The 17898-nt window shown below is 32.6% G+C and overlaps 1 protein-coding gene across 2 annotated transcripts in view; it reads right to left on the bottom strand.

The window, feature by feature from the left end:
• LOC126975091 (MORN repeat-containing protein 5-like) overlaps positions 1–17898 on the bottom strand; it is a 39660-nt gene that overhangs the window by 3508 nt on the left and 18254 nt on the right. For both annotated transcript variants that reach the window (XM_050822901.1, XM_050822902.1), the window contains exons 5-6: positions 12393–12573; positions 11827–11994 (exon numbers count right to left, since the gene is read on the bottom strand). In XM_050822901.1, coding sequence (XP_050678858.1) covers positions 11827–11994; positions 12393–12573 — 349 coding nt within the window. The remainder of the gene's footprint in view (positions 1–11826; positions 11995–12392; positions 12574–17898) is intronic.

The following is a 17898-nucleotide window of genomic DNA, read 5'->3' as shown; positions in this document are numbered from 1 at the left end:
TCGGTCTGAAGGGCACCATAGCTAGTGAAATTACTAGGCAAATGAGACTTAACATCTTATGTCTCAACGTGACGAGCGCAATTGTAGTGCCACTCAGACTTTAAGGGTTTTTCAAGAATCCTGAACGGTACTGCATTGTACGCGTTTGGCGTTTCAATTACCATCACCTGAGGGCCTACCATCAACTTTTAATAAGCGATACGAATCCGATGCAGTTCAGTTTAGGTACCCAAACTGAATCACTAAAATTCGTACCATGAAGTGCCTTTTACTGAATGGCGTTTTGATCGCTTATGAAGAATAAACGAAATAAAATTGCGTTTCGAAACCTAAAATGATATGATTTTAGCGGTTTTTTTGCGTAGAAAATACTAAAAATACATTTTAAAATTGCGCAATTGCGTAAAATTATAAACCATTAAGCCATTTTTTATACTTATTAAATAATAGTAATATAAACAAATATAGTTCTTTGAATTACAAATTAAATGTTTGCTTATGTGTTTTCGTAAAAATAACGAGTTATGAACGCACCTCCATTAAGGTTTGATTTGACAGGACCACAGAGTACATTTTTTTATTTCGTTCTTGCGAACAGGCTATAGCCCGGGCCCTTACTGCCTCGTCTTTAGTATTTTCATTTTTGGTATTTATTTTCAGTATTTTGTTTTACAAAAAAGTCCAATAAAGTATTCTCATCTCATCTTTAATTAACAAAATTTTTCTTTTCTATGTTTTCACTATTTTTTAAAGTTATTAACAACACGATTCACTTTCCTCTAAGGAAGTAGCAACTTTTTTCTAATCGGTCACTTTGACAAATAAGCTATCCAGTTTAAGTTGAAATAACACCTCATGGTACGAATGAATGAACGAACTAAATCAGTTTGCGATTCAGTTGATATCATGTATGTTGTTATGAAATTGCAAATGAATTTGATAAATACTTCTCCGAAATCCCGATTGTCACGACCAAATACCTTAACTCTTCGCCAAAAGCAGCATATGATATGCTTAAATTACACGTACCAGTATCTTCTACTGATTTGAAATTTAAGTATGTTACAGGTAGCGATATAATAAAAATCTTCAAATTAATTAACCTAAAAAATACAAAAGACATATGGGGCCATTCGACTAATATTGTTAAATACATACTTGACATTATAGCACCTGAATTAGCAATAATATTTAATGAATGCATAGATGAGGGTGTGCTCCCTGACCTCATGAAATACAGCAAAGTTATACCTTTGTTTAAATCGGGCAGTTCTTTTGACCCTGCTAATTTCAGTCCTATTTCAGTGCTGCCTGTTTTTAGTAAAACTTTTGAAAAACTTTTGCTTCAACAAATGCATTTTTGTAAATTAATGAACAAAAATCAGTTTGGTTTCCCTAGGGGCTTATCAACAATTAATGCGGGTACTAGACTCATTGAGCACATCTTTGACGCCTGGGAAGAGTCACAGGATGCATTGGGCATTTTTTGTGATTTGTCAAAAGCATTTGACTGCGTCCACCATGAAACTTTACTCCTAAAACTAAAGCATTATATATAAAAAGAAAAGCATATAAAAAGAAAAATAGAGTCCTAAATCTGTTGAAATCATATTTAAGCGAAAGAGTTCAGATAGTCGATGTAAATGGCAAACGGTCTTCGGGTAAACCTGTGGGAATAGGTGTTCCACAGGGTTCTATTCTCGGTCCTTTCTTGTTTCTTATATATATTAACGATCTACCGTTTGTGGTAGATGATAGCCATGAGATTGTATTGTTTGCTGATGATACTTCACTTATTTTTAAAGTGAAGCGACGTGCGGATATTGATGACGAGGTAAGCAATGCACTCTCAAAGATAGTGCGTTGGTTTGAGACGAATAATCTGCACTTAAACAGTAAAAAAACAAAGTGTTTACGGTTCATTACACCAAACACAGCGGAGCTACAAGCCAACGTACTTATAAATGACCAGAGATTGGAACTTGTGGACACTACGGTCTTCTTGGGTATCACGTTAGATAAAAAGCTTCAGTGGGGTCCACATATTACCCATCTAGCAGATAGACTCAGCTCTGCGGCATATGCAGTTAGAAAGATTAGAGAGTACACGAATGTTGCGACCGCTAGATTAGTGTACTTTAGTTATTTTCACAGCATCATGACGTACGGTATATTACTATGGGGTCATGCTGCTGACATTGATATAGTGTTTGCTCTGCAAAAGAGAGCTGTTCGTGCTATATATCAGCTTGGTTATAGACAGTCTCTCAAAGAAAAATTTAAAGAAATAAATATTATGACTGTTTATTGTCAGTACATTTATGAAAATTTAATATATGTTCACAAAAATCGTCACCTTTTTGCTCTTAATAGTGATTTTCATTATTATAACACTAAAAATAAGGGATTGCTTGTAACTAATTCTAGTAGGCTTCATAAGATACATAATAGCTTTAAGGGTAAATGTATATACTTCTACAATAAAGTCCCAGCCACTGTTCAGGCATTATCTATAAATAAATTTAAATGTTTTATAAAAAAATGGCTCTGTCGTAAATCCTATTACTCCACTGCTGAATATCTAAATGATCGGGCAGCCTGGGACTAGATTGTGATTATTTTATAGCGATTGTACAATATTGTATATTTTTATTGAAAAGAGCGCATAAAAAAAGAATGCTGGGAGAGTTTCTTGCGCCGCTTCTTCTCTCTCAGAGCGCCATTTGTTTCCGAAGCGGTAGTAGTATAAGAAATGACATCAAAAAGATTTCTAAAGGAATCAATTTTGAGAAAATAAATGCCTTTTATGCCTTTTATGCCTTTTTATCATTTTTGACATTCAATTGACATCATTGCGATTTAATCAGTTGATTTGTCGTCAAGCTCAATTAGATAGCTCTAATCACGTCGTGGTACGAAATAGCAAAGCATTTCACTTTAGGTTGTCAATTGAATCGCTATAAGAGTTCATGGTAGGCCCCCTGAACGTCCTGCTCGTCTCGTTCCTTATTGTCATAAAGAAAAACAATAGAATCATCAGATTGTTCTTACATTCCTACAGGCGGTTAATAATGAATTTTCTACACCTTCAAAAACGTGTACACCTTCCTAACAGTTTGGCAATGCTCCTGTAACTCCTCTGGTGTGACAGGAGAATGTGGTCTACGGTGACCACTTAACATAAGGTAAAGTGTACGCCCATTTGTCATCCTCTTCCATAAAAAAGAAATTTGTCAATTAGTTGGTATTTCCGAGGGATTAAAAACACTATTTTATTTATTTCATCATATTTTCAGTAATGGCTTTTGATAATTCAGTTTTATTTTGTGAATTTTATAATAACGGTATAAATGTTAAAAAATTTATAACCGTACTTTTTTGTGTCAAAAATAATTTTTAATTATTTAATGTTCTAACGGAAACAAAGAAACCAAAGTTAACATATCTGTCAATTAAAATTAATTCAAATGTATGTACAAATAGAAAGAAAACTTAAGTTTGAAGAATCTGTAATTTAACCTGTTAATATTCCAGTAGTAAAGACATAATTTAATCTTAGATAATTCATACGACTAGATAGAGTCTCTTGCGGTTATACACCCGATAAAAACAGGCCAGGAATTTTAGTTTAGTGTCCGTGACAAGTTACGTCTTAAAACTCGTAATTTGTGTTAGTGTGCGTGGATTGCTCAAAATAGAGGTTAGATCTAAAGTTTTAATTTTTTTCGACGTTTTCATAGCGTCATAGTATATCTAGACGTATAAATGAATCCTAGAATTTTATTGTAGGTTTATAGTTACGAAACAATTATCCCATTAACGATTGTAATACAATCTCAAGATTCAACCTCTTGTGATCAGGATAATGATATGACGGAAGGAATTTTCGTTATTTCTGCAGCGTCAACGATAATCTTACTAACTAAACTGTCAAAGAATGAGATTCGTGTAACGCTGTAGATATTATGTGTGTAACAGGATGCCAATTACTAACACGAGACTTGTTTCAAAGATAAACTGTTATGTGAACAGACAAGACAAGTCTTAAATCGTATGCATGCATGGTGTAAGAATAGTTCGTTCTAAATCTATAGGTACTAACAAAATAAATGCAGAGTCGGTTTTTTTGGTTTGGCTTAAATACTGCAAAAACTGCTGAACCGATCGGAATAATACTAATACCATAAGATGCAGCGTGTTTCAGATATGGTTTTGTACATGATATGCTTGTGATTACTTGTCCGGTTTTTAAACTTTTCTCATCGCGGAACTTTAACATTGTAATTATTATGACGGGTACTCAGGATATAGGTATTATATTTCAATAATTTGGTAAAAAAAAATTATTGAAGTAGGCGTTACTTTGCGGAAATCCATAATCATCCCAATGTTTTGAGTTTTCTTTAGTGTTAATTCCGCCAATATTTGTCTTTAAACAATTCGACACGTGTTCTTCCTCTACACGAGGCATCGTCAGGAGATGTTGTCTCACTAAACTCTGGCACGGGACTAACAGACAATCTCAGATTCAAAAGTATAGTTAATAAAGAGTCGAATTCTTGTTTTATCATAAGTGTGTCGATATTTTTTATTTTCTTGTTCTCTTGGAAATAACATAAAAGTTACGTGTACAAATGTCAAAAGTCAATTTCATGTAAAATGTTTTAAATTTTGTCAAGTGTGAGCCAAACATCGCGAAGACTGTATTTTGTAATTATTAAGACGGGTTCTCAAGATATATATTTTAATAATTTGATGCCGATATTTCGATCCAGTTGCATGAATCGTCAAGTAATCAAACATATTATATTGTGAGTATCTATCATACTAATTACTATGTTAAAGTTCCGCGATGATAAAAGTTTAAAAACATTTAAGACTATATTTATGAGAAGTATATAAAATTTATAGTTCAATGTCTATACCCTTTGGATATTGAACTCTAAAAAAAATGGCTGCATTAAACAGTATAGAAACATGACAACGGCATTAAACGATCGTTAATATCATTCGTTATACTAACGGAACCGACAGACGTTGTTCTGTCAGTACAAAACAAAATGATGATATTTTGGTAATAATTTATTTATTTATTCATGTATAGGAAACAAACAGTATTATGATACTTAAATATTAACAAATCTCAAAACTTACACTTTCACCAGTGAAGTTTCCAACAATTTATATGACACTTTTAGTTAAAAGGTAAGCAACGGTAAGATAAAAACCACAAAACAAAAGTAATACAAATTAACAACTAATTACAAGCTATATAAGTTACACAATATTATACACGTCTATTATACAATATTATAATGAATTAGTTACAAATGAGATAAGTATTCAGAAAAAAAATGTAAGAATGGGGTTAAAAAAAATCAGTAATTATTTAAATTATCACAAACCAATGATCTGAAAACATTTAACTTTTCATGAAATATGTCAATATGACTGTATGCTCTATTATAACAGCTACATGCCCGAATTATAAACCTGTTCTTTCCATGTACTGTTCTCGCATAGGCAACATCTAATACATCTTTACATCGGGATGTAGGCCTTCTGCAGTGTAATCCTATTTTACTTAATAGATATGGAGAATCAGCTATATTATGTAATAATTTATATAAAAATATTATGTCTCTATGGGTTCGACGGTCTTTCAAAGAACTTAAATCGTTGGAGTGAAAATTAAACGTGGGATCTAAATGTTGTCGGAATTCTAAATGCTTAATGAATTTATTTTGAATATGTTCCCAGTTTATATGAATATTATAGCAGGGGTTCCAAACAACTGACGCATACTCAAGATGTGACCTGACAAAAGCGTTGTATAAAATTTAATATGTATGCAATTTTTTAAACTCACTTCTTTATATGATTTATTAATTATACGATCAAAGTGGGTTCTAAATGTGAGTTCACTATCCAGGATTACCCCCAAATCTCTAACCTCTTGAACTCTTTTTAATTTCGTGTCATATATCTGATAATTATACAGTATTGGATTAGATTTTCTTGAAAAACTTATGGCACAACATTTTTCAATATTTATAGTGAGACCATTTTTTAAGCAGTAATTACCAAGTTAATTCAAGTCAGTCTGGAGGAGGATGCTGTCATCTGAATTCTTAATTTTTGTAAATATTTTATTATCATCAGCGTATAGAAGAGAGCTTGTATTCCGAAATAAATTGTCTATATCGTTGATGAAAATATTAAATAATAAAGGGCCAAGATGAGATCCTTGGGGAACTCCTTTAATCGTTACTGATTGGGTTCTATGTGTAAGGTAACTTTCTAGCCATCTTAGAAGGTTGCCATGGATACCGATGCCAGCTAATTTCTTAATTAATATAAAATGAGATATTTTATCAAAAGCTTTTGAGTAATCAGTATAAATGGCATCAACCTGATGTCCTTCGTCCATAGCCCTAATTACTATATCCACTAATTCACAAAGATTGGTCTCAGTGGATCTTTTGTTAAGAAAACCGTGTTGGTTTAATGATAAAATATTTCTTACAGCTGGGTAAATAGTATCATAGACTATTTTCTCAAATAATTTAGGAATAGTAGAAAGTTTTGATTTAGATACGTTTATATTTTTTAAATATTTTTTTACTAAAGGGGTGGTACACTTTATAGAGCAAATGTCATCTAAATGAGAACTTTCAGTATCTGAGTCTAGGTACGGAGTGTTATTATGTGATTCAAAGACAGATAAAAAGTAATTATTGAAGAGCTCAGCAATATGAGCGCCTTCTGTAGCTGTTTGATTGTCCAGATAAACTGTCTCAGGAAACTGGGTGCTATTGATTTTGTTTTTTATAAAATACCAGAAGAATTTTGAATTTGTGCCTATGTTATTCTCTGCTCTATCCAAAAATTGATTGTAACATGAAATTTGTGTTTCTTTCTGAATGTTCCGAAGCTCTGAGAAAAGTTGGTAATCAGAATCTCCACCATAAATTTTCCATTTTCTATGAGCCTTTAATTTATTTTTTATTATTTTAATAAGTCGTTTAGAGTACCAGGATGGGTATCTATGTGATTGCTTAACTTGTTTCAGGGAAACGTATTGATCTATTATAGTGTTGATAATGTTATAAAAATTATCAATTGATACTGCGACATTGACATTGACTTATATATAATATTATAATGTATTTCCGAATTATTTTATAAAATGTAGTAATAAAATGATAACAAAGAATACCGTATTTCTATAAACAGCTTTTACACTATCGCATTATAAATGACAATTTTTTAATGTATTAAAATAGATATAGTATGTTATCCTTAAGAGATAGACATATGCCATCGCGGACTTTTCTGTAGACCTATATAAGGCCACCATATATTACTTTGTCACGTCTCAAAGTGTTTAGCCAGCGTTTTCGATGAAAACTCCCAGGTGGCGTTGTTTCCGAATCCTCGAGCAAATATCTTAAATGTATACAAAAACTTAACAAATAATCCCCACTAAGACCTTCCTCGAGTACCACGCTATCCATTGGTGAATACAGCATGAAAATCGGTGCAGTAGTTTTTGAGTGTATCGCGAACAGACAGACAGACGCGGCGGAGGACTTAGTTTTATAATATGTAATAGGTAGGGGTGAGACGTATTTATCGTCAAAGGTATTTGTAACAGGTATTAAAATATCACCGGTTGTCACTGTGACAAGATATCAAAAATAACAGTGACAAGTATTACTGAGTATTTTGTAATAACTAGTATTTTGTAACAACTAGTATTTTATAACACCTAGCATTTTAGCAACGACTGTTATTTGAGTAACACCTGTTATTGAACAAGTATTTGATAACAACTAGTATTTTAGTAGCAACTGATATTTGAGTAATACCTGTTATTGAACAAATAATTAGGAGTATTTAGTAGGTATTTTTTTAACAGTATTTTGATACAGCTATAATTGTGTGATTTGTAGGTCTGTTATATTATTTTTAATTCAATAGGTAATAAAATAGTTATGGTTCAACTATTCTTTTAAAATATGTGGATAAGAAAAACCCTGTTTACTTTTATTGTTTACTGAATATTTTTCTTTTGGACACATTAGTAAATAATGGATACATCACTTTCATACATTTATTTAACATACTATTGTTAAGATAAGATAGGTAGGTACCTAATTAAAATATTGAAGTAAATTTCAAATGGAAGGCCCTGTCTCTGATAGCATTTTTCGAAATGGTATTTATTCACAGTTATATTGTGCCTACGAGCAGGAAAATACGGCTCACCTTTTCGAAATAATAAACCTATATTGGTAATTTGATAGTACCTACTGAATAATATATTTTTATGATGTTTATTTCTACTTTATTGTTGAATTATTCGTATGATAAGGGCACATTTTAATTGTGTACTAGGCAAGGATCACTGTTTAAGCATAGGTAGTATTGAAACATAATGAATACGAAAGTATAATGATTATTTTTATTACATCAAAACTATAAAAATAATTAATTGGTCTGTACAGATTTACCTAAACAGAACTTTTGAAATTCGAAGTTACCACAAGAGAAAGTACTATGTAATACGTATAGATGGCGCTAACAAGTAACACCGAACAACGAGAAAAATATACGCCTCACTACAGTAGCTAGTATATTATTATCACAGATAGTATTAAAATAACAGCTTGTATTTTGTAACAGGTATTTGTCGCTGTTACTTTTGAGTCACAGTCACCGTCATACCTAGTATTGCAGTTTGCCTAGTACGTCTCAACTCTTTTATTATGTAGTGATATTAGACAAATACTGATTTTGTTATTCGTCAACTGTCAGGACTCTAATAGATCAAATTACGTGATGGAATCAACTGGTTAGCCCGTCAGGCGTCCTAAGAAACTGCTTCTGATACTTAGATGAAATGATTTATATATTTATTTATTTATCCCTTAAGGATTTTTTCTTAACTTTGAGAGGTTTGGGTATGGAACAACAAACAAATTATCATCCTGATAATACTGGATTGTCCAGTGAGACAAAAAACTGCTGAAAGGAATTTAATTACATTCGACCGATATAGCCGAATGGTTAGTGACCGTGGCTACTATGCTAGAAGTCGCTCGGTTAGAATCCCGGTAGGTGCAATCAATTATACATATATATATAATGAATATGGATGTTTCTTTCCTAGTCATTGATGTTTATATGTATTTATGTATGTTTAAGTCACACACATCAACAAAATCTAGGGATATTTTATATTTCATTGAATAACTAAAAATCTATGAAGAATTTTCTAATATACTACTATGGAAGAATGATAGGTTATTTTAAGGTCTTGTATAAAAAAAAATTAGAAAAAAACAACCGTCTTCAAAAACACTATTCCAAAACAATAGATATAAAGTGCACTAAAAAGTATAAAAATAATTGCGTATTTTTATACAATCTAATTAATGAATCTAATTCTAGTTACTATTATTGTAAATTTTAGAGTCGGTGTCCTTCCGTCGCAATCCGCTCTCGCCTCTGTATGTATGTAGTTGCAAACCTATCTTGAATGACACAGACTCCAAAAATTACAATGATCGTAACTAGAATAAGATTAATTAATTATATTGTATAAAAATACGCAACTATTTTTATACTGGAATTGGAATAGTGTTTTTGAAGTCGGTTGTTTTTTGTTATAAAAAATTTATTTTATGATTTTAAGTGAAATTGAAGTACACTAATTAACAATTTGTCTAAATATGTGTAGAAGTACTAAATTTTTCAATACCGCAATGAACGTAAGTGCTTTGCAATTTGATAACAGACAGTTAGAAATTCTGCCACAGATCGCACCCTTACTGTAAGTCGTTAAGGAGTATTTGATCATCATATTCAACTATGACAATTACTTGACCATAACTATGTTATGGTAGATGACTTAGATATCCGGATAGCATAAAATAGATTCGGCCGAGTATCGTTAATTTGCTCCAAGAAATGAAGAGTTCTGTTACTTTGTCATGGATTTCGTAATCAGAACCTTACCAAACTCTCATCAAACTATCTGTGAAGTATCCTTTCTAATAAAAAAAGAATAATCTTAAAACGGTTGGCGCGATATTGAGTTATTCGTAAATTTATCATCTACTTTGCTATACGTATGTATAGCAAATTTAAGACTTTTATGGTTATCTCATGGATGTCATTGTCAGATCTGGACCAAAGGGACCACGCGGGAAGAACCAGCTTTCAAATAAAAAAAATATCAAAATCGGTTCACCCAGTCGAAAGTTTTGAGGTAACAAATATAAAAAAAAGAACATACAGGCGAATTGAGAACCTCCACCTTTTTTGAAGTGGGTTAAAATTAAAAATATATTTTGTGATTATATTGTTTTAACTAAAATTGTTATTTTTTTAATTACCTTAGAAAATTAGTTTGAAAAAAAAAAATTTATTTCTTCTTAAAAATTTTAATTAAAATTATAAAAATCTTATTAAATATAATTATTAATAATTAGTGTTGCCACCTCTCACATTAGTTACACACCGACATCGATTTTTTATACTAAAAATTAAATTCTCAATGTCTTACTGTTCTTTGCAAGTGTTCAAAAAGCTGTTGTTCTGTCGTCAAATTTGGCGGGAAATCTCTTAAAGCCCAGGAATGCTCATTAGGATTTAAGCCGGGCGACTGTGCAGGCCAATCCAAAACTTTGATGTCATGGTCTCGGAGAGTGGCCGACACCAGCCGCGCGGTATTGGAAGGAGCATTATCGTGCATGAGTACAAATTCCTGGCCCATTTGAATTCTGTGTGGGACAATAAAAAGCTCTACTACCTCCTCGTTATATTTTCGTGCAATCATGCAACCTTGGATCCAAACGAGTTGTGTTCGTCCGCCGGGGCGAATTCCTGCCCACAGCATGACTGTCCCGTCTTTAGTCGACCTCCTGAGGGTGCCGTAGGCGGCTAACTTTCCCTGGAGTTCTCCAAATGCGTGTTCTTCGTAAGTCCGGATGAAACCCAAACCGGGACTCATCGGTGAACAGCACCAAAGATAATTGTTATTTGTTCGTCACTCCATGGTAAATGCTCACGAGCCCACGAAAGACGCCGACCGCGATTGCCACGTCGCAATGCTGGAACACGTAGCTGTCTACGAGCACGAAGACCAACTTCATGCAACCCCCTACGCACATTTTGGTCGCTCACCAGCAGCTGGTGGTCCGCCTGGAGCCGTTGTACTAGTTGCATCGCTGTGATATTGGGTTGTCTTCTGGCAGTCATTTGAAGAAAGCGATCCTGTCTCTGCGTAGTAGCACGATATCTACCCGTGTGCCAGCCACATCCCCAGTACTGCGATAACGTGACCACAACCTTGATATCAAGTTTTGGCTGGTGTGTAGAGCCTCAGCCACAACGCGTTGAATAGCACCATTTTCTAACATGCCCACTGCTCGTAACATTTCATCTCGACTCAAATGACGTCATGACATGACTCTTAAAGCTCACACGGCACGTTACATTCAAAAATAAATACAATAAAATCCCTTTTTATCAATTAAATTATTAAAACAGTTTATATATAAACTTTTTATGGAAACATAAAAAAAATATAAAGTAAATAATTTAAAATTAAGATATCCCTAGATTCTGTTGATGTAAGTATATTGTAATAAATATATCATTGTCTTGTAGGTACCCATAGTACAGGCTATGCCTAATTTGGGACAAGATAATTTGTGTAAGAGTGTGTCAATATTATTATTATTATACTTTAATTTGACACAGTTCTTACTTTCAAGGGTCATTCAAGAGTTCGAGAAATTACCAGCATTAACTAACCTCAATATTTCATTGATATCGTCCCCGTGGAAGACTACTTTAGTGACAGGGTCATAGAATCCGTCACCCGTGTCGTAATATCCGAGCGGGATATCGCGGGGTGGATGTTCAGCTGTCATGTTCTCATTAGGAGCAGGCTGCACACCATGAACATATTCTGTGGTAAACCTGAAATGTTTTATTTATTTATTCGTAATCAACAGCGTACAAAATTATTTTTATGACTACACCCATGATTTAAATCCTCTATTAAAGATTCTAAAACAGCTAGCTTATTGCCAACATTAAAACACCCAATGTCCTAATAACCATTACAAAAAAATCAGTTTTCTCTAAGACAGTACTCGACAGTGTACATTTGGTTAAATTGCAAATATTCCAGCGAAGATTAAACCGTCCATTAGGTGCCCCATTAATAATATGCCCCGCATGGAGTTTTTATTTTAACTAAGCCCGGCTTTATTTAAATTTATTTTATCTGATAAAAATATTGATCCGATCATTTCTTCGAAATATCATGGGATCGATCCCATAGGAAATACAATAAACATTTTATTAAATTTTACCTTCTATCAGGTGCACGACAGTAATTCGTATCTTCATCAGTTCCACCATCAGCGAATATTAACTTTCTATTTATCAGCACACCCTTAATCCACCTTCCTTTGAGAATCACCCCACTAGGGTACCGTAGTTCACCGTTCCCATGAAACATTCCATCATCAAATTCTCCTTCATAAATCACTCCTGGAATAATTAAGTACGCCATTATTTCACGACTCCTGGTTTGTTGACCCAATCCTAAGTCGCGTATATTCATCACAGTCTGTTTTCAATTTTAAAATAATTTAAATATTTAATAAAATTTAATAATTTAACACTTTTTTAGGATATGGCAGTGTAACGTTTTCTATGCATTGAGTCAATTCAATGATAATATTTTATTTAAATTCAAAGTAATTATTCTTATTGTGTTATTTATTTATTTTAATTAAACTTTCACATATTAATAGTATTTACAGTGTAACATAGTTATTTCATTCAATAAAATGTGCCTAAAACTAATAATAATAAACTTTTTATGAAATACATTCATTCATTTGGAACGTGTAAAAAGCAAAAGGGTCGAACAGAATTACTTTCCGCATTATCAACACACATGGAAATTTCAATTTTTTCGACAAATATACCTTAGATAATTTATACGTCTAGATAGAGTCTCTTGCTGTTAGACAACCGATAGAAACAGGCCAGGAATTTTAGTTTAGTGTGTGTGACAAGCTACGTCTAACACTCGCGATTTGTAAGACACTTTGTGTTAGCGTGAGTGAATTGCTCAAAATAGAGTTTAACTGTCAACCTCAATTATTTTCAACGTTTTCACAGCTGTCACTGTCGTCTATCATGACGTATAAATGATCTAAGAAATATACGTTTTAATACAAGTTGAAGGTAAGGTACGAAATATTTAATTTTAATCATATCATCACAATTTCAGCCCCTGAAAGTACGCCATGTTTAACAACTGTAATGAAAATGAAAATTGTCTTCGAAGTTCCTATAATAGCAGTCTTATCCAACAGTACAAAGTGATCAAAGACCAGATTGCTCACATGAGAATATGATCAGATCGCAACATAGGCTAATATTTCATTGCAGTTTGAATGGTATTTCTGGTTTTTTATTATTTTGCAACACTAATTTATAATATCACTTTATTATTCCGAACAAGGACTTGCATCCATGGTCATAAAATAAATTAAAATAAAAAATATGATATATTGCAATTTGGTTTAATTTTCTTACTAAATGTAAAAATAAATGGTTGCTACTTTCACTGCCATTTTTGTTAATTAAATTAAAAAGCTACGTCATAGAAATCCCAAAACAATAAACCTCCAATAATTTTAATACCAAAAAATAAATTTAATCGTCTTTGCAAAGTACCAAGAGCAAGTACATCATACAATCACAAAGGCCCGCATCAAAAAGTTACCCTTACCAAAGAATATTTAATAGTGGCCGTACGCTCGTTTTCCAAAAAAAAAATTATTATGGCCTGTCTGTATATTATATCCATATTTGGAATAATGTGATAAAAATCAAAATCACTTTATTCATGTAGATCACGGAAATGACACTTATGAATGTCGAAATTTTATTCCTTATTGAATTTACCGCTACTTCGTAAAGGGCTAATGAGAAGAAGTAGCAAGAAACTTATTCAACGTTTTACAAATAATTTCAATTACAATATAATGTAAAGGGATGCAATATCCATACTCAATAAGTGTAAAAAATACTCAAGTAAAAAAAATAAATAAATGTAAGTTAATACAAAAGAAAAGTTTAATTTAGTAATCATCCAAAAACACCGTAAATAAATAAAGGTATTTTGCTTACAAAATTTAAGCGTTTATAAAAAAAAACTAATATCTTTTGAGAATCTGAAGCCCGAGTTTCTGACTGTTTCTGTTTAGGTCTAACTTAAAAATCTTCTCTATTGACGAAATGAATAAAATATTCATAATGAAAAAGTCTTTAGGACGAGCGTCACAAAAGAAAACGAATATACCGCGGATGAATACAAATTATTTGTAATCGTGTTTCATTACAGATCGTTCCCAGGGACCTCAAATTGCAAATCTACAATTAAACCCAAGTACCATTTAAATAAGGATCATAGATTTTTATTTGATGAAATACTTAATTGTATTAAACGTATTTACAGTCACTTGTGTTTGAACTTACAGTCTGTTTATCTTTTTTTTCTGTTGTACCACGTATCCCCGCCGTTTATGATTTGATTTTATTTTCGTTTGAAAGGGTATATTTCCAAGTCGGCCCTATTGAAAAGTAGAAAATGGCCGATAGAAGTGAAAACTTAGAACTTTTAGTACTGAATTTCATAATGTTTAAAAGCAATACAAATGTTAATTTAAATTTTTTTGAACCTATTTTCAATAATATATTAATCAAACAAAAATAATAAATAATAAACAAATATCGTATCAACAATGCACAGTATATACACATTGAACTTTTCATTAAATCCAAATTTTACTTATAAGATATACACAGCACTAATGTTGCACAATACGTCAGCTGTATAGCTACAGATATACTGATTAATAATTTCGGTGACACGAACTTACGAGATTTTTTTTTATGGAATAGGACGACAAACGAGCGTACGGGTCACCTAGTGTTAAGTGATCACCGCCGCCCACAATCTCTTGCAACACCAGAGGAATAACAAGAGCGTTGCCGGCCTTTAAGGTGTACGCGCTTTTTTCGAAGGTACCCATGTACTCACGAGATTTCACTCATTCAAAAAGAATCTAACAATATAATGTATTAATATAAGTTTTAATATTTATTTATCTCGTCCGCCAGTCATAAGCATGTCGGTGACGCGTACCCATAAGATTTTCCCCTACCAAAAAGTGACTAACACGGCTCTTTAGCCGCTTTTGAAATGAAAACATCTGTAAGTTTTCACTTCAAAAGTAATTAAAAAAATAATCGCGAATAATGTTAGTCTGACACTTCCTAAGTAAATTAAAATATTTAGTAACAAGCGAAGCGAGTGCGGTCATTCGCTTGAGTGTGTAATCGACAACGTCTCACGAGTTGCACATACTATTTTGTATTACAAATGCGACGATTTATGTATTGTTTCCGACTCCATTTTCGTTTTTAAGCTTTTGTAACTTAAATTATAATTTTATTTATTATATTAAACTGTCAGACGCGTCGACCTCAATATTTTACCCCAAAATTTAAAGAACCCACAGTCACCCGTTAAAAATGAAGAAATACGCCAACGTCGCAAATTATTGGTGCCTTCAATAATAAATTTCTAATTCTTCAATGATTCATAAAAAAGGATATATTATAAGTCCACCTGCGTTTGCATTAAAAATAAATTTAAATATAAAAAAGCGTCATAAGCCGTGAGACTTATAATCTGGCAGGAAAATTCCTTTCACCAAGTAGAGAGACCGTGTTTTACGAAATTCCACCCGAAAGAGTTTTTTTTATTATTAACAGAACAACGTCTGTCGGGTCAGCTAGTAATCAATATTTGAATTGATGCAAGTAATTCATTAATGACAGATTGAAGAGATTTACGGCCGTTTTCCCTATCTATTCTTAGTTTAACTTACTAGAGGTAGACAAATCTATCCTTTTACGCTTACTTACATTTCAATATCCTATTGACACATAACATTGGACTATAACTTATGGCCGTTTTCAATAACGTATCTTTAGTTGCGGATACCGTGCTGTCACCGTTTAATGACAAGATTAAGATCTTAGATAAGTCTATCCATAGTTATAGTCCAGTGCTATCTGTCAATAGGTTATTGGGATGTAAGTAAGCGTACAAGGATAGATTTGTCTACGTCACTAGACGTAGACAAATCTATCCTTGTACGCTTTAGCTTACTAAAGTTAAACTATATTGGACATTACTGTGGATAGATAAGATGTTGTCATTAAACGGTGTCAGCAATATATCCGTAACTTGAGATACGTTATAGAAAACGGCCGTTAGGCGTGTCTTAAATACTAGTAAGTGTAACTAATATATTTTCCTAAATACCAGGTATATAATATCTCAAGTGCGCGAAATCTTTCAAAAGCAATTCACGTAGGCGTCATAAAACATTTTTCGACTTGCGATCACGCTCAAGTAAAAATATTTTCTAACCAAGTACCTATCGTCGTAAATACATCACGCGAAGATCTAGTTTGGTGTTTCTTTCCATCGACAAAATTAATTTAAAATAATGTTTCACTTTTTGTATTATTTTTACAAAATATGTGTGATAAATCAAATCAATCATTAAATAATAATAGATAGATAAATCAAATCAAATCAAAAATATTTTTTTTCGTAGGTTAAGAGAAGAAGGGGCAAGAAACTCTTAGGTTGCTCTTTTCAAAACATAATGTTATTACAAGTTTCTTTTTTAATAAATTTATAAATCATTTCAATTAATATGCAAAATGATGCAACAAAAATACTCAATCGTCTAATACTAAATGCCTTACACGAGTAAGTCAAAAAAATGTAAATTAATAAGTAAAAACATAGTTATAGTGATTGAGTACATACATATAGTACCTAATAAAAATAAAATAAAGGCATTATGCGAGCATTTTATTAGCTATTATGTATCAAGAATATATAATTACTTTATTTAAAAAAACATGACGCAGACTTCCCGGTGAGGATCCATCCATAGCCATCACAAGTAGCCGCCCGTTCATGGGCAAGAGGCATGGACCAGCCATCGCCTCCCACGTCCATATTTCAGGCAAGGGAACGACCTGCCCTACGTCGCTGCCACAAGCAGTGGCATTAAGCGAGTATGACGATGCCTGTCACGAGAACTCTTCCAAATAAGAAAACAGTATATTTAGTATATTTACCTAGGAAGAAAAGTCGGGCAATGGCAGGTGGCAATGTCTTACTTATCTCAAGTGGTGCGTATACAATGGTTTTTTCCATCTGGAAAAAGTCGTCTTGCTGGGAGAGAGTCGGCCACTTTTCTCCCTCGTACCAGGGACTAAAAGCGTGCTTTTCACAATCAATCCCATTTACCATCTTATCAAGGTGGGAAAAAAAATAAAGTTCATCTACATATATTTAGAAATACTCACTAAATGCCTTTACTTAGAATTTGACAATTTTGTTTAAATTTACATAAATCTACATAATATCGACATCGCTGTATAGACGTCATATAAAGATTGTTACAAAATGCTTCCATACAGCTATACAACATTATTATTCATTATTACAGCACAGGTGGTAAGCATATACAAGTAAAACTACTAAGTTGATAATAAATTTCAAGTAGCAAAATCGTGTTCAGTATGACAACACGAAAACGCATTTAATTGATCATGTACATGATACGCCTAAATACAAATACCGATTGGCAATAGGATTAATCGGTATAATGGCACACAGGGCAGGAGGAGAAGGTCGCTCTCCTTCATTACCACCGATTTCTGGAGGCCAAGTTGACTTTTAATTTGTATTTTACCGATATATGG

Source organism: Leptidea sinapis, chromosome 34 (assembly GCF_905404315.1).
Source record: "Leptidea sinapis chromosome 34, ilLepSina1.1, whole genome shotgun sequence".
Lineage (NCBI taxonomy): Eukaryota > Metazoa > Arthropoda > Insecta > Lepidoptera > Pieridae > Leptidea > Leptidea sinapis.
The sequence above is the reverse complement of the archived record's forward strand: the minus strand, read 5'-3'. Positions and strand labels throughout refer to the sequence as shown.